The sequence below is a fragment of the Melozone crissalis genome, unplaced genomic scaffold, assembly GCF_028551555.1.
Source record: "Melozone crissalis strain CALT ecotype California unplaced genomic scaffold, PUWL_Pcris_2 ptg000057l_1, whole genome shotgun sequence".
NCBI lineage: Eukaryota > Metazoa > Chordata > Aves > Passeriformes > Passerellidae > Melozone > Melozone crissalis.
The window spans coordinates 7,786,306-7,808,169 of NW_026535835.1; the positions used below are offsets into that span (position 1 = coordinate 7,786,306).

General features: G+C 40.6%; 1 protein-coding gene across 1 annotated transcript; it reads left to right on the forward strand.

The window, feature by feature from the left end:
• The first annotated feature begins 122 nt into the window (after positions 1-122).
• FOXN1 (forkhead box N1) lies at positions 123-20,059 on the forward strand. Its single transcript, XM_054287372.1, has 8 exons — positions 123-242; positions 2,805-3,302; positions 5,749-5,859; positions 10,090-10,217; positions 11,013-11,109; positions 15,595-15,802; positions 16,893-17,420; positions 19,785-20,059. Exons 1-8 carry the CDS (start codon positions 123-125, stop codon positions 20,057-20,059), a joined length of 1,965 nt encoding a protein of 654 aa, XP_054143347.1.
• Positions 20,060-21,864: the final 1,805 nt, after the last annotated feature.

Sequence of the window (21,864 nt, forward strand, 5' to 3'; positions counted from 1 at the left end):
TCCAAGCCTGTTCCATCACCTTCACCAAACAAGGGCTTTGTTTCACAGTTCGAGTTTGAAAAAGTCCTAATTGTAATTTGATTTTTGCCCTGACAGGATTTCTGTGTGCCGTGGGTTTGGTGATGGTTTCGCTACTCCAGGACCAGTCCAATATTAAATTTTCTGCCTCGGACACTCTGGAAAGGGACCAGCAGGACCTGATGAAGGCACAGGGGGATTCAATATCCCCAGTTCAGCAGAGTGTGAGTAAAACTGGCCCAGGCCTGTTCTCTTCCTTTAAAGATCAAAATAAACATTCAGCTCTTGCTGGATCTCACCAAACCTACCGGTGACAGAGCAAACACTGGAGGTTTTATTCCTGAAGGGTGGAAACCTGAGTTATCCTGCTCAGCTAATCTTAAACTCCAGCTGAATGTTCTGTTCCAGTTCTTAAAATGAGTAGGAAAGTTGGGCTGTGTTCTCCAGCAGAAAGAACTGGGTTTATCCTGATTTTCCGTGTGGGATTTCTTGGATTTGGAGAGCACTCAATAATCTGGTCTTTGCTTTTTTGTGGAGCACAGGACATTCCCCCATCCCTGAGCCCACCACCCTGCTCCAGCCTGATGTGTGTCCTCTCAAAGACTTCCCAGTAATTACTCATACCTGATATCAGGGAAATAGGCATATTTTCATTATATGCATCTTTTAATCTTAAACTCCAGCTGAATGGCTGAATGTTCTGTTCCATTCCTTAAAATGAGTGGGGAAGTTGTGCTGTGTCCCACTGCAGAAAGAACTGGGTTTATCCTGATTTTCCTGGTGGGATTTCTCAGATTTGGAGAGGGAAGGGAGCACTCAATAACCTGGTGTGCCTTTTTGAGGAGCACAGGACATTCCCCCATCCCTGAGCTCAGCACCCTGCTCCAGCCTGATGTGTGTCCTCTCAAAGACTTCCCAGTAATTCCTCATCCCTGACACCAGGGAAATATTTTCATTATATGCATCTTTTAATCTTAAACTCCAGCTGAATTTTCTGTTCCATTCCTTAAAATGAATGGGGAAGTTGTGCTGTGTTCCCCTGCAGAAAGAACTGGGTTTATCCTGATTTTCCTTGTGGGATTTCTCGGATTTGGAGAGGAAAGGAGCACAGCACCCTGCTCCAGCCTGATGTGTGTCCTCTCAAAGGCTCCCCACTAATTACCCATCCCTGATGTCAGGGAAATATTTTCATTATATGCATGTTTCCAGACTGCAGCCCTGCTCCAGATTAAAGAGCTCCTGAGTGGTTTCTCTTTGCTGGAGAGCACAAGGGAGGCAGGAGATGACACAGGAGGGTTGGGGTGTCTGCCCAGAGCCTGTCCTGTGTCTGCAGCTGAGTGTGGCCACCCTAATGAAGGGAAGTGATGTAAGCACCAACATTTCTGCAGCCTGGAAGCCCAGCAGGGATGAGATCAAGCTGATTTGAGTAAACTTGCAGGAGACAGGGCTTGCATTTATCACATTCCTGTCATTTAATCTGTCATCACCTGACCTTCCTCAGCTTTTCCCTGAAATGGGCAGAGCAGAGTCAAGGTGTCCTTGTTTTTCAAGGGCAGTTCTGTTTTCTGAGTGCTTTGGGTCGGAAGGGACTTAAAGATCATCCTGCACCAGGGTCCTCCAAGACCAATCCAACCCTTGCTTTTATTAATTAATTAATTGCTGAATACTTTTGGATACCAAGCAACCAGAAAACCTTTGAGATTTTTTTAGGGTTTCTCTGCATGAAGGTGGTTAGAACTGGTCATTTCATACTTACCATTAAAAATGCATTTTTAATGTAATTCAAATATAAATTTTATATTTTAAAATTTCTCTAAATAAATAGCTTAAGTAATAAAAATAATAAAATATCTGCTCAAACTTAAATACTAACCTTAAATAAATGAACGTCCATTTAAAAATTTCTCTAAATAAATGGCTTAGATAAGGAAAATAATAAAATATTTGCTCAAACTTAAATATTAACCTTAAAAAAATGAATGTCAATATTATATCACGTATTACATTTATATTTTAATTGCATTAAAATATAAATTTTATCTTTTAAAAATGTCTATAAATAAATAACTTAGATAATGAAAATAATGAAATATTTGCTCAAACTTCAATCCTGACCTTAAATAAATAAAAGTCAATATTCCATCACATATTATATTTATATTTTAATGTAACTAAGATATAAATTTTATATTTTAAAATTTATTTAAATAAATAACTTAGATAATGAAAATAATAAAATATTTGCTCAAACCTCAATCCTAACCTTAAATAAATGTCAATATTCCATTGCAGCTTTTAATGTGATTAAAATATTAATTTTGTCTTTTAAAATTTCTATAAATAAATAACTTAGATAATGAAAATAATGAAATATTTGCTCAAACGTCAATCCTGACCTTAAATAATTAAATGTCAATATTCCGTCGCATACTACGTTTATATTTTAATGTAAAAAAATAATGTAATTAAAATAAAAATGTTATATTTTAAAATTTCTATAAATAAATAACTAAGACAATGAAAATAATAAAATAAATTACTCAATGAAAATAACTTAGACAATAAGAGAGAGCAACACTGGGATTGTAGCCTTGGGATTTATCCCCATAGGGATAAATCAATAATAATTATTTATCCCCCATAGGGGATAAATCGATAATAAAATAACTTAGACTATGAGAATGACTTAGACAATAATTAAATAACTCAGACAATGAAAATAATAAAAAATTTGCTGAAACTTCAATCCTGACCTTAAATAAATCAATACCAATATCCCATCACAGGATAACCCCAGCTACAGCTGCCCGCCCTATGAGCCAGACACCCGGACAGAGAGAACAAGCTCAGAATCCTCTCCCAGCCCCAGCCCTGCCTCCCCATGCCAGGACCCCATCCAGGGAGGGTTCCCTGGCAGCCAAGGAATCCCCTGTGGCACCAACAAGTTCAGGGCATCCTTCGGCACCGAGAGATTCCGGCGCTGCAGCTACGAGGAGAACGCTGCCGGCAGCTACGAGCGCTTCCTCAAGAGCACCAGGAACCCCTTCCACCCCTACAAGAGGCAGATCAGCGAGGATGTTTTTCAGGAATCTCACCAGGCCCTGCCACCAGAAGCATCTCCCTTCAAAACCCACAGGAGCATCGATGGCTTCGAGGGTCTGCCGGGATCTGCTGAGGAGCCGGAGGCGTTTCCCACCCACATCCCAAATATTTCTGCAGAGCAGCCGTGGTGCAACAGCCTCCAGTACAGCTCCACGGGGCAGGAGCACGGCTCCCAGGTCATGGTCAGTGGGGTTTTGGTGTTGTTTGCATTGTTTTCAGTGGTAAAAATGTGCTTTTGGAAGGATTTTCTTATTGGGAGGATTTTCTTGTTGTAGCGACTATGTTGGTGTTTATCGCTCTGTCAAGCTAGAGGTCAGGGAAAACAGATTTAGATATATCCATGGTTATTTGGCCAAGTTCTCTATTTTCTGGTCTTTTCCTCAAACAATCCTCAGAAATATGCACAAGGACAAATGATTTTCCATCAGAGGGGGTACATGAATCCTAGGTGTTTATTGCTCTGTTAAGCTAGAGCTCAGGGAAAGAGATTTGGATATATCCATGTTTATTTGTCCACATTTTCTATTTTCTGGTCTTTTCCTCAAAGAATCCTCAGAAAGAGGCACAAGAACGAGTGATTTTCCATAAGAAGGGGTATCTGAATCCTAGATGTTTATCACTCTGTCAGGATACAGGTTAGAGCTCAGGGAAAGCAAATTTAGACATATCCATGTTTATTTCTCCAAATTTTCTCTTTTCTGGTCTTTTCCTCAAACAATCCTCAGAAAGATGTACAAGGACAAATTATTTTCCATCAGACAGGGTACATGGATCCTGAATATTTATCAGTGTGTCAAGATACAGGCCAGAGCTCAGGGAAAGCAGATTTAGACATATCCATGTTTATTTGTTCTCTGTTTTCTGGTCTTTTCCTCTAACAATCCTCAGAAAGCTGCACAAGGACAAATGATTTTCCATCAGACGGGGTACATGAATCATAAATATCCACATTTGTCATCAGCTGGGGTTAAGTTCGCAAAACAGTATTTTCAAGCATGCGGATGTGGAGAAGATTTGGTCCAACAGCTCGCCTGCACTTTTCTCAGCGCAAATAGAAGAGAAAACTCCAAGACATCAAAAAATAAATATCAGCTCTGTTTATATGTCCAGTGCAAAATTACCTGGGCTGATTTCAATACCAGATGGAGGCAGCTGCCTATTTAAGGCAGCAGAGATCCCTGAAAAGCAAATTAAACTCCCCTCCAGTGTCTCCACAAGATCTCTGCTGTGATCCAAGGTGCAAAGTGCATCTTGATCATCTCCTGCAGCCAAAAAGAACAATTCCACCTGCCAGAGGAGAGCCCTGAGCTTCTGCTGAATTGCTGGGAGAGGAGGAATTCAGGGCTAGAAATGGAAGAGGAGTTTAAAAAAAAAAAGTATTCATTGGATTAAGACCAGGAGAATGGAGAGATGTTGTCATGGAACATACCTGGGGATTGAAGCCATCCAGGTTAAGGAGGAAATTTATCTAAATCTCCTTTTTCCTGGATAAGCACTCATCTAGGTCAGAGGAGTTCAGTGCTGTAAAACCTATGAGCAGCTGATGGAAAAAAAAATTTCCATTTTCTTCCCAAATCCCTGCAGGATGCAAAGGCAGCAGTGCAGGAGCCCTTTACAAGCAGGTGTAGCTACTCCCTGTTGGGTCTTGCCAGCACCCAACTTCCCGCTTTTGAATCACTTCCATGCTGCTGGAAAACTGGGATTTCCCAAAATCTTCATCTTCATATCACCAAGATGACACTGATGTTTATTTGTAGTGGATGTCAAACCAAGTCTAATTTGTGCTTCTAATAATATAGCATAAAAATACAGCATATTTTTATATTTATTAGATATACTACATGCATGATATATAAAATATATATAAGAAATAATGTGTATATATGTTTATTTATTAATATTTTTAGACAGATTAAAATGCCATAAAAGCTGGCCATGTTTTAAAGCAGAGGGATAAGTACTATTGGATTATTGGAAAAAGTTTCTCACTGAATTCCTCCATTTTTTACATATTTCCTGCATCTTGGTTGAACCCAGCAGCCAGCCCAGTGTGGTTTTTCTCTGCCACCTCTTTCCTGAACATTACAGACCTGCCAAAATTCCAGAGGCATTGCCAGCCTAAAGATAAAATCAGGGAGAATGAAAAAACAAGGGAGACACTTGTGCACACTCAGGAATGAAAGCTGGAGTGTGTGGTTTGTGTGTGCAAGGGGGGAAAAAAAATAAGAATATAAACAGAGCTTGATGTTTTTCTGAATTGCTCTCTGCATGGAACGTGGCCTGGGATTTCCTTTTTTCAGGCTGTAATCATGGAAATGCAGGAATTGGGTCGTTTCTTCGTGGAATCACGGGGTGGTTTGGGTTGGAAGGAACCTCGAAGGTGCTCCAGTGTCACCTCCTGCCATGGCAGTGTCACCTCCCTCTGTCCCAGCCTGGCCCTGGCCACCCCAGGGATGGCCAACCCCAGATTTGCACCATTAAAACACAAACCAACTCTGTTAACCCTTACCAAAACACAGCAAAACCCCAAAAACTCAATGTAACGAAGTCAAATCTACACAGTGACTAATTATCCTGTTTTAACTTCAGCTGTTTTCTCTAATTACTCATTTTTTGGCTGTTTTGCAGCAGGATTCAGACCTGAAGCTCAGGACATCCCCGCTGGAAGGGCAGCCGGGCCTGTATTGCTACCAGCCCCAGGTGCAGCAGATGTATTGCTCCTCGCACCCCTTCCACCAGGTCAGTGCAGCACCAAAACCCTGGTTTTTAGCACTCAAATGGTGCAAAAATTGTGTTAATCATAATTTTTAAAAAATATGTAAAATATCTTTACATTTGTGTGTTTGCAAGGCTGTGTTTCTATGCCTACATTCATTTTATAAGATCTAAAAACCACTACAGCTAAATGCAATTTAAGATGCTCACTAAGAAAAAGAAGAAAAAAATACCAAACCAAAACTTGTGGAAATGGAATCTTAGTACTGGATATTTATATTTTCACCATTACACTCGAGAAAATTTGCTTTGGAGCCAGATAAATTATTAATATAATTCTTGATATTTCAGGATCTTAACTAACTGAGCTTTAACTTCAGGAAAAAAAAAAAAAAACCTAAATAGATTGCTAAAATTCAGACCAAACAGAAAAATATTTTAAAGTGAAATTGGAACAGCATAATGATGTTCACTTTACTTGTGCTTGATGGCACACGCATCTCTTTTGAAACCTTTTGCCTCTTGCATCATCCCCAGAGAAAGATTACTCAGTTGAAGCATAATTGACTAATATAAATATAAATATAAATATAAATATAAATATAAGTAAGTGATATTGCACTAACATCCTAACTTACAAATCCATTATCGTTATTTCAGAAGAAAATTATCACAAAATGGTGCCAAAACAAAGCTCTGCTGCAAATACAAACTATTGTAGATATGTCACAGCTCCGCATATCTCACTCACTATAAAAATGCCATTTCTGTGTGCAGAAACCTCACTTAGCTTGTGAATTCATGGAATATTCTTAATTTCTTTATCCATTCTGCAGCAGGCACCTTTCCCCTGTCCCTGCTGGTTTGACAGCAGTGCTGTTTCTGTGCTGATCACATTCCAAAAACATCCAGATTTAAAGCTCCTGGGAGCTGCCAGGCAAGATCCAACAGGCACCAAGAGGAAAATCCTCCATCCACCTGCAGGCTGGCACTGGGACAAATCTCTGAAGTGCAGCAGGTTTTTGTCAGACTTTTCTTCAATACCTTTGCTTAGTGTTAATATAGAAAAAATCTGGCAAGGTGTTCTGCTGCTCAGGAATAAAATAAAAATAAAATTTTAAAAAAATTAAAATATAAAAAATAAAATTTAAAAAAGGTGTAATAGGTGAAAGAGGTAGAATTGCTATCCCTGTGCCATAATCACATGCCATAATCACATCATCATATTCTTCAATATCTGTGCTTAATGTTAATGTAAAAAAAGTCTGGCAAGGTGTTCTGCTACTCAGAAATAAAATAAAAATAAAATGAAAACAAATTTAAATAAAATTTTAAAAAGTTCTGATAGGTGAAAGAGGTAGAATTGCTATCCCTGTGACATAATCACATGCCATAATCACATCATCATATTCTTCAATATCTGTGCTTAATGTTAATGCAGAAAAAGTCTGGCAAGGTGTTCTGCTACTCAGAAATAAAATAAAAATAAAATGAAAACAAATTTAAATAAAATTTTAAAAAGTTCTGATAGGTGAAAGAGGTAGAATTGCTATCCCTGTGACATAATCACATGCCATAATCACATCATCATATTCTTCAATATCTGTGCTTAATGTTAATGTAGAAAAAGTCTGGCAAGGTGTCCTGCTGCTCAGGAATAAAATGAAAATAAAATTTAAAAAATAAAATTAAAAACAAAATTAAGTAAAAAATTTTAAAGGTCTAATAGGTAAAAATAGAATTGCTATTCCTGTGCCATGATCACACGCTGGAAAATGAAAAGAGCTGAGAAAAGTGGAATAAGCTGTCCTGCATGGACAGCAGTTAACCCATGATTAACTCTTTCCATTCCAAGCTGGAATGGGGCAGTGCAAGCTCAGTCACCCCAAGGAGGTTCCTCTCTGCAGAACGGGCCCCGGAGTGAGGGATGTTCCAGCCCAGTTTTCATTAAAGGATGAGAGGATCCAGCCCCTTCATTAATTCTGTGCAGATGATAAAACAGCCTCACCTTCCCCTTGGCTGGACACAACAGGAGCGGTGACTCAGAAGAAAAATGAGTTATTATTGACCCAAATGAGGAGCAGACACCGGCTGGAGTCACTCACCCACCATAAAACACCTTTCATGCCATGGCAGACTGTAAAACCAGCTCCAGCCTGTCATTCCAGCCCATTCCCCAGCCTCCCTTCCCTCCAAAAGGATTCACGAAACCAATAAAACTGAAATAATCCCTGAAACACCCAGGTCTGGCCTTTCATGGTGACATCAAAACCAGCCCTATCTTTCAAAGAGCCACCAAAACCAATAAAAATCAGAATTATTGTAGGAATTTCTTGGGTTTCTGCTCTCGGGGGGAAATCTGCAGCCGGTGCACAAGGCAGGGAGCACCACAGTGCACACAAAAATTAGTTCACAGCTGCTCTGGAGGCTCTAATTGTGCCCAATATTTGGTTTAACAAGGCAGGACGTGATTAATTATGCACATTTCATTCCTTTCACCATGCAAACAACTGAGTCTATTCAGTCTGGCTTTCCACATTCCATTTCAGGCAGTTCAGTGTGAGGGAGATAAAAGCAAACAGGCAAGGAAAACTCCAGCAGCCAGCATAAAATTACTGGGAAAATGACACCAATTATTCAGAATAAATAAACAAACTGTGAATATTGTGCTGTTTTAAGGGGACAAAGACCAAGAGCAATCAAAACTATTGATCCATAAAAATAAAGGAAGTAGAATTAGAAACTAAGGTGGTGTCTAAGGGATTTTTCCCAAAGAGTCTTGAGGGCTACATGATGATTTTCCAGAGGAACCACACAAACCTCATGGCACAGGATGGGCAGGATGAGCAGTGAAACACCACAACAGGGCTCAGCAGTGCCAGGGAAGGCATCCAGGTAGATTTTTTTTTAATATCATGTGACAGAAATTCTAATTCTGGCCATGCCCTCACCCCTGGCATCTGCCAAGATAAATCTGGAGGAGGCAGAAATTCCTCTCTCCCAGAGCTGATGTTATCTTACCTAAACTACATCATGTTCCTTTGCTCCTGAAAAACTCTTTGCAGCAGGTTTAAACTGTAATTTAAGGAAGAAAAACGTGGAATATTCAGAAAAGAAAAAGACCGAGTGCTGTGTTAAAAAATTGAGGGCAAATCTATGGAAGCTCTGGTGCAATCCAGGCTGTCTGTGGGGATCATCCCATCTTTCACCTGGCTTTTTATCCTGGTGATCCCTTCACCTTAAGTGTGTCTTGGAACAGGTTTGGTGATCTCCTGGAGAGTTTGGTCAGCATTTCTCAGGGAGCTCCTGTGGCCTGGTCCCAGGGCAAGAGTGGCATAAATGTTGTCTGATTTTAGGGGTCCCGGATATTATTTTCAGCTTTCTGATAGAGAAAATGGAGTGGAAAAATCACTTGAGGTGGTGGCACAGGAACTCCTGGCCCTGTGGAGAAGGGTTTTCCTTGGATTTGACTAAGGGAACAGACAGGGAGCAGCCCAACAGCTCCAGCACGAGACAGGCAGAGTGAAACCACCCCAAAAATGTCTCATGTGCTTCTCTCCTGACCCCTGGAATGACATCACTGATTTATTCTATAATAATACATTAATCTTAAATATATTCTGGTACATCCATTAAAGTTCTTGTTGGTTTTTGTTCGTTTTTTTCCTGCCTTGCATGGTAACAGCAATTTTAACAGAGATTTTGGGATGTTATTCCCTAAAGAGCAAATATGATATGCTTTTGATATTTGCCTTTCTGTACCCTCTCCACCTAAAGAAAAAAGCAAAAAAACAAAACAACCCAACAAAAAAAAAAAAAAAAAAAAAAAAAAACCCACAAAAAATAAGAAGCACTCAAACCCAAATAAGGCTCAGGCAAAACTTTACTGTTTCTTCCTACATTTTTTGCAGCTTTACTTCCTCAGCTGGTTTTTATAAGATGAACATTGAAGTTTTTTATTCTGGTGGTCTGGGGTTTTAATGTCGATAAAATTACATCATTCATTATTTGTGTGCCTGTTCAGGGGAGGCTGAGCAGGCTGAGATACTTCAAAAGAGATGGCTGGAGGGAGATAAGCTTTAGGTCTATAAAATTAGGAATTATCTGGGGATGATTAATAGGACATGGCTCCTCATAGCAAGAAATAAAGAAGAAAATACTTTTTCCCATACAGTATTAGAAATAATGCTGTTATTAGGGAATATTTTTGGGAGTTTTTTGCTACAATAAACGACATTTTTGCTGTCCCCCCAGTACCCCTCAGGAAGCAGCTACCCCGTGACTTACATCGCCTCCTCGCACTACCCCTACCAAAGGATTGCTCCTCAAAGCAGCCAAGAATCTCAGCAGCCTCTGTTCCCCAAACCCATCTACTCCTACAGGTAACCCAATCTTTTTCCAAGCCCTCACCTTACAGGAAATACCCCGTTCACCCCTGGCCCTGTTCCAGCATCGTTTGCAGCGACACGTTCGCTCCATTTGTCTTCTTGCCGGGCTGTTCTGTCCTGTCCCCGTGGATCACAGAACGTTCCAGGCTCTGGGGCCAGCCAAGGCACACAGAAATCAAGTGTTGTAAAGCAGGGGAGCAGTCTTGATCACTCCCCAAAGCAAAAAAAAAAAAAAAAAAAATTGACACATTTCTCTAAGGAAAAAATTTAAGTGTTGTGAATTTCATCAGCACGAAACTGGTGCTACTGAGTTGTATACTCTGTATTAAAAATTATTTTTTCCCCAGTTACTTGAGCAAGGAAATGCCTTGAAAACCTATCTACTATGGCAGTCACCACATGGGTTTAGCCACCAAAGTAGATCTATAATTCAATTTTAATTATGACTCTGTCACTGTCAGTTTGATTCTCTCTGTGGCCTCCACCAGTCAAACAAACCTTCAATAACTCCACACCAGCAGGATTGGAAGGTCTTGATTCTACTTTCTGTGTTCCTTTATTTTAAACCCAGATTGGACCTTCTAGATGAGCCTGGAGAATTACCTGTAGGAGTTAAGGAGATTGTTGTAATTGACTGAGTGAAACATAAAATCATCCTTGTATTTGTGCTATGGCAGTGAACGTCAGAATAATTACGCCCAGTGCAAAAATTGATCTACTTTTGGTTGTGAGGAGTCAGGCAGAAGAAGCTAAAATGCTTTTTTTTGGTTTTTTTTTCTCTCCCTGAAGCATCCTGATCTTCATGGCTCTCAAAAACAGCAAGACAGGGAGTTTGCCAGTCAGTGAGATTTACAATTTCATGACAGAACACTTCCCTTACTTTAAGGTGAGTTCCACAGGGATGGGGAGGGGAGAGAGGGAGTAAGGGATGGGATTCCAGCTATGAAAAGGGATTATTTCTTAGGAGATTAATACCAAATCAATTACACACTACATACTCCCATGACCACAAGCTCCCCAGCCTTCTGCGCCTAGGCAGAAATGTGAAATGTGGTAATATTTAACTCAAGAAGATATTAAGACGATGTTAAGAACTGTTCCAGTTGTGAGCTTGGGTGTACAACAGTGACCATTCCTCACCGTAAAAAGGGTAAATAATTTAAAAAACACATTCCCTGCTTCCTCCAAGATCTCAAACACAGGCAGAACTGGTCTTGTGGCTTCCTGTGCCACCAGCAGCACCTCCAGACTGGTGTGGAAGCAGAGAATTCCAGGTTATCTCACTCCATCCTGGAGCTGGGAAATTCATCTTGGGCAACAGCATCCCCTGCCTGCCCTGCACAAAGAGAAGTGTCAGCTGTGCTGATGGCACTAAGCTGATAATGACATGGTGAGCTGGGATGGGTGGTTTGCAGCAGCACCTCTGAAATTTGGATCCCTGCTGGTTGGGAATGGCTCCTCACAGCTGGAAGGGCACTGGGAAATGCTCACTCAGCACAGGGATCCAGGAGCAGCAGGATTAGTTCAGGTTTTTGAAAGTAATGGAATCAGCGAGTGCTGCTCCACTCAGGGATTTTTGTTTTTCTGCTGGTTCTTCAAAAGAACCTCACTGAAATCCACAGTGGGTGAGCTCAGCTGTGAGCAAGGCCCAAAAATGAAAATAAAGCCGGTGAGTCTGTCCTGTTTCCTCTTGCAAATAGCCCTGCAGCGATCAGGGCAAATTTCAAACAGCCACAGCAAGGCAGTTCGAGCATTTGTAATAAAGGAGCACTGAGAATAATGGAAAATAAATGTTCCAATACAATTCTGCAGTAGTTTTGGACACTGAGGATAAATAGAGCACACACACACACAAACAGAAGATTGAATATGTCAGTAACCAGAGAAAAATACACATTATCACAGAGGAAGAACTGTCAGGATCCATCACACTCCCAGATTTCCTCCCAAAGGAATCACTAAGTGCTCCATCATTTGTTACAAGCAAGAAAAGGGAGAAAAAAATAAAGAAATCTACCATTAGAAATCCCAGGGGAATCCACAGGAAAATAGCCAGAGCTTCAAGCAGAGAGCTGGGAATATTATTAATAATGTTTACAGGCATGTGTATGTTTATTCCTCAGATCAAACTGAAATTAATTCTCTGTTGTCTTATGACACAATTGATCATCAAATTAATCAGCAGCTTTAAACCAAATGCTGCTGCTGCCAGCATGGGCAGAATCCCTCAGACTCAGGACTGTGGCTCCTCCAGGTCCCTCCTGGTTTTTCAGAACCTCTTGTCTTTTTTAAAATTAATTTTAAAACTGATGAGAATGAGGTCACTGCTGTAGGAAAAGAATAGAGCAGGGGGTACTACCCATAAATTCCCTATTTTGCACTTTACTTACAAATTCAGCCGAATGTATTTGACTGTAACATCCTTAAAATAACCAGGGAAGAATGAGCAATCAGATATTACATTTACAGTCATCAATCCCTGTCTGCCTCTGCTCTTTGCAGCAGAGAATTACCAATAAATAGCAAAATTTAAAATCCTCCACCCTCCCTGCTTTTGGAGAGTCTTCAGCAAAATAAAACCACATAAAAATCAGCAAGGAACATTTTGCTGCTGCTACCAGTGCTCACTAAAAAGCAGAATACAACAGGGGAAACAATTTAGGTTGGAGAAAAAAAGAGAGCAAGTGCACACAGAGCCTTGCTGGGATGATACAAGCAGAGTCGAATTAACTGGGATTCGCTGCCACAGCAACTTTAGTTTCTATGATGCAACAATCTCATTTCTAGTTGAAACAGAGCAATCCAACTCCTACGTCCTAAAAAAAAAAAAAAAAAAAAATATATCCACACAGCTGAAGTTGAATTAGTCTTTGATGTACCTCTCCCTTCTCTTGAGACCTAGATTTAAAGAGAAAGGGTTTTGCAAGATCACTGAACTCTTTAAACTTCAAGAGCTGGTCAGGATCAGTGGGGCTGGACAATAATTTTCTCTCCTTTTTTTTTTTTTTTTGTAGTGATTAGTGAGTCTAACAGAAAGCTTTAATCTTTTCAATTGGAGTTGTTGGGCTGAGAGGGCAGAAAGGTCTGAGGTGTGATGGGAGGGCTCAGGTGGTGTGGAGGTGGCACCTGGGGACATGGAGTGGTGCTGGCCTTGGCAGTGCCAGGGGCTGGAATTGGTGCCCTCAGAGGGCTTCTCCCACCTCAGTGATCCTGGGATTCCCCAGCTGATTTTGTGATCCTGGGATTCCCCAGCTGATTTTGTGGTTCTGCACTCGCATCCCCAGCCCGTGCTGAACGCAGTGATTGCCAAAATCAGCCACAGCAAGGAGATTCCAGCTGCTCAAGAGCAGCCCCAGCAGCCAAAGTTTGCTCATTTACAATCACACCTGCTTTAAAAACTGGTGTTTTTCCTCTTAACAATCTCAGTGCGTTAATCCCTACCTGGGCAAATAAATTCTCACAGCTCAGCAATCCCAAATTTAATGCAAGAACCTGCTCAGCTCCTGGCAGCAGCCTCCAAAATCAATCCGTGTACTTTTTGCTTGTACAGTTTGTAAAACCATCTCCTAATTTACACCCCCACACATTCTGCAAGCCTCTGAGGAGCCCATGCCACTCCCAGCTGAGCAGAAACACCAATTATCCTGTCTAGGTACACAGGGGTGTGGGGAGCCTCTGTGCAGGGCAAGAAACAGGAATATTCTTCCAGGTCAGCTTGTTCAGTAGTTAAACACACAATTTACCTGGGAGGAACAGCTGCATTCACTTTTAAAATTACCAGAAGGTTACTTGAATATTATCTGCAAGGGAGAAAAAACTGATTTGTTGTGTTTAGTGTGATCTTATGGCAGAAAAGGTTTTAAAGGTTTGAGGTCTCTTCTCTTCTCTTCTCTTCTCTTCTCTTCTCTTCTCTTCTCTTCTCTTCTCTTCTCTTCTCTTTTCTCTTTTCTCTTTTCTCTTTTCTCTTTTCTCTTCTCCCCTTGTATTACAGTTTGTGTTGTCTCACCCATGAGACAGAATAGTGAAATGCTGACATCAGGTGGGCCAAAATGGAAGAGGTTCTGTTGCTCTGAAGGGAAAATAGTTTCTCTTTTAGTAAATAGTATGTATTTAATTCCACACCTATTTATTTTTTAATGAAGTGAGTATTAAATTTGATCCTCATCTCATCAATGAGACTTTTAATGCCTTAGTCCACACAATAGTTCTTTACAAGCTACAAAATAACAAGTTTTACGTTCCTTATAAAAGCATGTACAGAAAATTAAATCCTAATAAAATAATTTCATCAAAATACATTTGAAATTCACAGTCTGCCTGGTGAAAGCCAAAATGGGCTCAGATTCATTTATAAAAGATGGTCTAAGAGGAAGTCTGATGGATAGGCAAGGATTAAAGAAATTATCAAACTATCAAAAATCTGGCTTTTTATGAGAGAAGGATCCTAGTAATAAAAAGTAAAAATGGGGAAAAAAATTAATGAACCTAAGAAGGAAATTCTAATTTTTAACATTTTAAAAAAGACTGTGGAAACCCACATTTGTTTGTCATGCTCTCTCTTCAGTAATTCTCTACTTGATACGAACAGTTATGATGACAAATATTTGCATCCATGAATATGAATCAACAGCCCCAGACAACCTCCCCCTATTTCAGAGAGCTGTTTCATTTCCTGCACTTCTTATGAGGAATTGAGAAGAAAATATGAGGATTTTTTGGCAAAAAGAAAATAATCATTTTGATGATCCAGTTTAAGGAACCTTCCAGCTTCTTCTGCTGAGTTAAAAGTAAATGCAAAGCACAGAGATGAGTGATCAGCTGTGGAAACCTGTATCTCATCTGGAGGGCTTGTGATTAAACCATTTGCTTATGTAATTGGCCAGCACACAAAGTTACACCTACAGTAGCATGAGAAACCCCTTTGAAGTCTGCCTGGACACTGAATTTGAGCCCAGGTGGCACAAAGTACTTTCATGAAGAATTGGAAATATTTCTAGGTGTTCTAAAGTAGATTCTGATTTCGTGTTAGTTCTTGAACATGAATTTTTACACACTTAATTCTGGTGATGTGCAAATTCACTCTTAGAGACCCAGCAGGTCTCTGACAACCTTTTTGCTTAGAAGATGAGTTACTATTTTATCTGATCCCTCTCTTCCCACACAACATGACTGTAACATTTTTGTGGCTTCCCTCTAACGTACAAGCTTCTCACTGCAGAGAAGGCACAGACTTAAACAGCATTTCTTGTAACCTCACCAGTCAAAACACAGTTATATATATATATATATACATTTTTTTATATATTTATTTATTTTTAGCTTTTAATTTATTTTCTTCTAGCTGGTTCTTACATTGGGTCTGTTTCTCCAGACAGCTCCAGATGGTTGGAAGAATTCCGTGCGCCACAACTTATCTTTGAACAAGTGCTTTGAGAAGGTTGAGAACAAGTCAGGGAATTCTTCTAGAAAGGGCTGTTTGTGGGCTCTGAATCCAGCCAAGATTGACAAGATGCAGGAGGAGCTTCAGAAATGGAAGAGGAAAGACCCAGTTGCTGTGAGGAAGAGTATGGCAAAGCCAGGTCAGTCATTTGTCCTTGTTTTAGCTCTCAGCTCTCCCCAGAATTTTTCTTTTCACCAAGATCTGTAAGAGAATTTAAACATGATTTAGGAAAGTATTTAAGGATTTTTCCTGGTTGGCAAAACAAGTAAAAAAATTAATAAGCAGAATTAAAGTAGACCCAGTTTTGTAGCTATTTACAGATAAGCACAAACAAGCTTCACCAAGAAAATGTTCTCTCTTGACATCTCTCTAAACTTTAAGATAAAAAGCAAGGTTGGATGGGGATTGGAACAGCCTGGTGTGGTGGGAGGTGTCCCTGCCCATGGCAGGGGGATGGAATGAGATGATCTTCAACATCCCTTCCAATCCAAACCACTCTGTGACAAAAAGAACATTGAAATACGAAATATCAAATAAAATCTGAGATTAACTGCCAAGTATCCAACCTTTAAAAGTGGAATTTATTACATTCTCACTTGGCAACAATAACTTAAAAGCAAACATCTCAGTTGGTTATAGCATGGTGTTGATATCACTGAGGTTGTGAGTTCAATCCTTGTATGGGCCATTTACTTAAGAATTGGACTTGATGATCCTTGTGGGTCCCTTCCAACTAAGAATTTCAGGCTTTGGAGGTTTTAATATATAAGAACTAGCAACTTCTGTTAGCCTGTTCCTGAATAACAGCAGAATTCCTGCTGCAAGTTATCCAGGGAAAGTCAGCCACGGACTATGCCTTGCCATTTTCTGAGTAGCATCACAATTCCTGCTGCAAATAATGCAGGAATAAGTCAGCTGTAGACTTTCCCTTGCCATTTTGTCAGAACCACCACAATTCCTGCTGCAAGCTATGCAGAAATAAGTCAGCTATGGAGTTTCCCTTGCCATTTTCTGAATAACACCACAATTCCTGCTGCAAGCTATGCAGGGATAAATCAGCTATGGAGTTTCCCTTGCCATTTTCTGAGCAGCATCACAAGTCCTGCTGCAAGCAATGCAGAAATAAGTCAGCTATGGAGTTTCCCTTGCCATTTTCTGAGCAGCATCACAATTCCTGCTGCAAGCAATGCGGGGATCAGTCATTCACGGCCTTTCCCTTTGTTTTCCAGAAGAGCTTGACACCCTGATAGGCGACAGGAGCGAGAAGCTGCGCTCGCCGCTGGTGCCGTGCAGCCCGCCGGGCGCTGCAGGTGCCTCGCTCTCCAGGCAGATGGCAGCGCAGCCCCATCCCTTGTGCGAGCCCTCGCTGTCCTCGGGCATCCCGCAGGGCTTCCCCGGCATCCCCGGCTCGGCAGCGCTGCCCGCCAAGAGCCCCCTGCCCGCCCTGCTGGGGGGGCAGCAGCCCGGCTGCTTCGCGTCCCCGCAGGGCTTCCCGCAGGTCCCCACGGCGCTGCTGCAGCACACGGCCGAGCCTCAGAGCCTGTTCCCTGCCGGGGAGGCTCAAAGCCAGCTCCGGACTCAGCCCAGCATCCCTCAGGATTCGCCAGTGCCGGCCCAGAGCCCCCCGAGCTGCGGGATGAAGATGCTGCCCGAGCACTCTCCGGCCAGGACGGTGCAGGACACGCTGCTGCAGGAGGGAGACCTCAGCAATGACATCGATGCTCTCAACCCGTCCCTCACTGATTTTGATCTCCAAGGTAGGTGCTGGAGGTGTTTTTGTCCTGGAGGGTCAGGTTTGTTACCTCCCATCCTATGGATTGCATCCCATCCCATGGATCCCTCCCATCCCACCCCATCCTATCCCTTTCCATTATTCCATCTCATCCCATGGATCCGATCTCATCCCATCCCATTCAACCCCATCCCATCTCATCCCATCCTATCCCATCCCATCCCACCCCATGGATCCCATCCCATGGATCTCATCCCATGGATCCCATCCCATCCCATGGATCCCATCCCATCCCATCCCACCCCATGGATCCCATTCCACCCCATCCCATGGATCCTATCCCATCCCATGGATCCCATCTCACTCCATTCCATGGATCCCATTCCATCCCATCCTATCAATCCCATCCCACCCCATGGATCTCACCCCATCCCATGGATCCCACCCCATCCCATCCCATCCCATGGATCCCATCCCATGGATCCCATCCCATCCCATCCCATCCCATCCCATCCCATCCCATCCCATCCTCCACAACATCCATTTCCCTCCCTTTTCTCACATCTCCACGCTGCTGTTACAAACCTCACCTTCCCGGGTTACATTTTATATAAACACAATGTAATTTTGTGTTTAGTCTTTTAAAAGTTTCCCAAGGAAGATACAGATTTGCATCCAGGAACATAAAAATATTCCTACTTCCCCCCTGGCTACAATTGCTGGTATTAAACACTGCAATACAGTTTTTAGAATGTGGTCTTTAAATTCAAACCTGTTTTCAACTGAAAGCTACTCAAGCACAGCTATTTAGTGCCGTTCTCACAAGAGAATTGTCGAGTGAAAGGCACCAAGAGAAATAAATTTGATTGCATTAACATGCAAGCATTTTTCTTTATCAATATTGATTCCACATCTCTGCTAAAAAGGATGCTTTTTCCCTCTTCCCAAGGCAGTAATAGCATCTACACCCAAAACAATTACATTTTCTGAGATGTCTTCTTATATTCTTCATAAATATACATTTCTACCAGAATTTTTGAAAGAATTTTCTTATTTTAATGCTGTTTTCTCCCAGATTCAAATTTATGGAGACAGACAAATAATAACCATCTAAACAACCTCCTCCCTTCCTCAGTACCAAGAGATTAGGATCACCTCCATAAATTATTAATAAACAACATCTCCTGCAACACAGTGATTCAAGAAACAAATATTAAAAATACACGTGGAGAGAAAATATACAGAAATGTGAATCAATCTGTGTCAATTCTTTAACTTATTTTCTACGTCTGTCAAGGTCAGGATTTAAGATGGTATTTTGTATTCAAACTCCAATGTTTATTATTTCTTATCTATGCAAGTTGTGAGTTCTACAGCATTCTACTAACAAGCTACAAAATGGCTCACTATCTCTCTCTACAAGGTCTTTTAAAGCTAAATTGTCCAATTAAGAAATGACACCTAAAATATTTTTACTTTTAACCCAATAACCAACTATCCAAAGTCCATGATGCTGAGACTTTTCTGAGCAATTACACAAAACCACCCAAACCCATGGAGAAGAAAAAGGTGAAGAAGAAGAAGCAGCCACAACACTAAAATCTGCATCTTAACATAGATATAGATATAGATATAGATATAGATATAGATATAGATGTATAGATGTATAGATGTATGGATGTGTATATGTGTATATGTATATATATAATGCTTTATATATATATTGTTATATTGCTGTATTGTTGTGTTGCTATATATTTTATAATATTATAATAGCTATACCATAATATATGTAATATAATTATATATAATAACATATTAATATTATAGTATATTTTTCTATATTATTATATATAGTATATATATTGTAATATAATCAATTCTGTATATAATATATAATATGTCCTATATGATATATAATATATAAATTGTATATTATATATAAATTATAAATAATATATAATCTATAAATTATATATTATATAAGATAGATATAACCTATCTTGTACTATTATAGCTTATATACTTATATAATATATGTATATATATATACACACATATATTATATATATGTATATATGTTAGCTATATAATATAGATATTATATATATATAAATATAATATAGATATTATATTTATATATATATAATAATGAACCTTGAACTCTATGTTTTCCACCCTGTGATATTACACACTTCTATTCAAGATGCACACACATAATCCATAATCTCAGCTCTATCATTCAATTTTGGAAACCTTCTCAGGCCAAATGTAGTATTATTCTCTCGTGGCTAAAAGAGTTGGGTTAAAAGTAAAAAATTGAAAATTCTCAGCATCCAGGGTTCCAACAAATCTGTTAACCAACATGGGGATTTTTCTTTTGTTGCAGGGAATCTTTGGGAGGAGCTGAAGGACGACAGCCTGGCCGTGGATCCCCTTGTGCTCATTTCATCATCCCCGCAGTGTTTCCCCTCGCACTGCCAGCTGGAGAGCGGCGGCCCCGGCGCGCACGGGGGCGCGCACGGGAGCGCGCACGGGAGCGCGCACGGGAGCGCGCCCGAGCTGCAGCTCACCACGCTCTATTCCGCCTTCATGGAGCTGGACACGGTGTCCCCGTCCTACCTGAGCAGCACCCCCGGCTCCAAACCCATCGCCCTGATGTGAACCACAGCCCCGGCACCGCCCTGACCCACGGGAACAGGAATTTTATCTCTTTTTTCCCAGAACTCACCCGCAGGATATGTAGCTTTACCATGATGATTTTCTACAGACTGATATTAAAGCAAAAAAATAGGAGAAAAATGTAAAATATTATTTAAAGAGGATATGGTTAACAGCTGAACTTGTCAACACCGTTTTATCAAGGCGCTCATCTTCTTCGTCTTCCAGAAATAAGAAGCCACTCATCTTCTTCTTGACCTTCTTTTTCCTCTTTCTTTCTTTTTTTCTTTAACAAAAGCTGCTTGGAAATGAGCACAGAACTCACAGCACACAATAATTTAACTTATTTCTTGGAGCCACTGATGGCAACAACATCCACCACAGACCATCCAAAATATAAAATCTACCTATTAAAACATTTGTAGTCCCCTTGAAAGAAGGGACCCATAGTCCCCCTGGGTTTTGGTAAATGTGAACTGAAAATTCTGCAAGTATTAGAAGATAGAAGACAAGCTGCTGACAGACAAAACCAAAGCAACAAATATGCTTCAGTGGAAAATATCAAAGTTTTACTGTATTTAAAAAGAAATTTTAAACTCTGCTTTTTTAATAAAAAAAAACAAAACTATTTAGTAGATTTTTTACTTGGCTGGAAATTATTCCCATTCATGTCTCTTATCTTTTACTACATAAGCATTACAGTGAGTTATTAAGCCTTTTTTTTTTATGGTAATAAAAAAGAAGAGAGAAATTGCAGTTGGCCAAGTCCAGAGAGCATCTGTGTTTTAACTGATCCCTCCAGTGGGGTTTCTTGTGGTGCTGAACCAAATCTTGCAGCAGGTTCCTACTGTGAGCTAAACTTCAGGCCAGTTTTTCAGGAACGTCCTTCTCCCTCTGATTTTCCACAAAGCTGGAATTAAAAAAAGTAGAAAAATAGAATAAAATAGAATAAAACTATTTTGGTTTAAGTGATGCAATATAAACGCAGAGTAAGCTGGAGAAGGAAGTTAAAAATTGAACTGAGCGCTATGGAAAATAGTCCAGAAACCCCAAAAAAATGGGGTTACCTGGAGAAGCTGTGGCTGCCCCATCCTGGAAATGCCCAAGGCCAGGTTGGACGGGGCTTGGGACAATTTGGGACAGTGGAAGGTGACCCTGCCCATGGCAGGGGGTGGCACTGTGTGACCTTCAATGCCCTTTCCAACCCAACCCATTGTGGGATTCTCTGATCTCCTTTCACAGATGATGTAAACTCAGCCTAAACCAAGGAGGGTAAAACTTGAGTCAGCTTGGGTGATTGAGACCACGAAAAAGCAAGGATGGAAGAAAGGAGATGGAATTGTTAAAATAAAGACACAGGGGTTAAATTGGCCTCCCAGCAAGGTGGGAGCTCTGCCCAAGCCAAGGCCTAAAGCTACACCCTCACCCTTTCCTGCTAGTCCAGACTTAAAATCAGATTAGGGGCAGACGGATAAAGGGGACTTAGGAGGAGCACACGTGATGCAGCTTTGTAATCCCTCACGCAAGCACCAAGAAATCCTCATTTGACTCCAGCTCCTCTTCCTGCAAGGAGAATAAGGAGCAGAAGAAATGCAGCCAGGAAAAAAAAAAAAAACCAGCAGGATGAGAGTTATGCAAACATATTAGAGCTGGGGGAATCAGGTATGGGCAATCTTAAGGTTTAGATAAAGAAATGCAGAAAAAGTTAAGTATGACACATTATTAGAAATGTGAATATTATGGTAAGTCTAAAGCATGTAGTGAGTATAAAGCTGCTAAACAGTATATAAATCTAAATCGAAATCTAA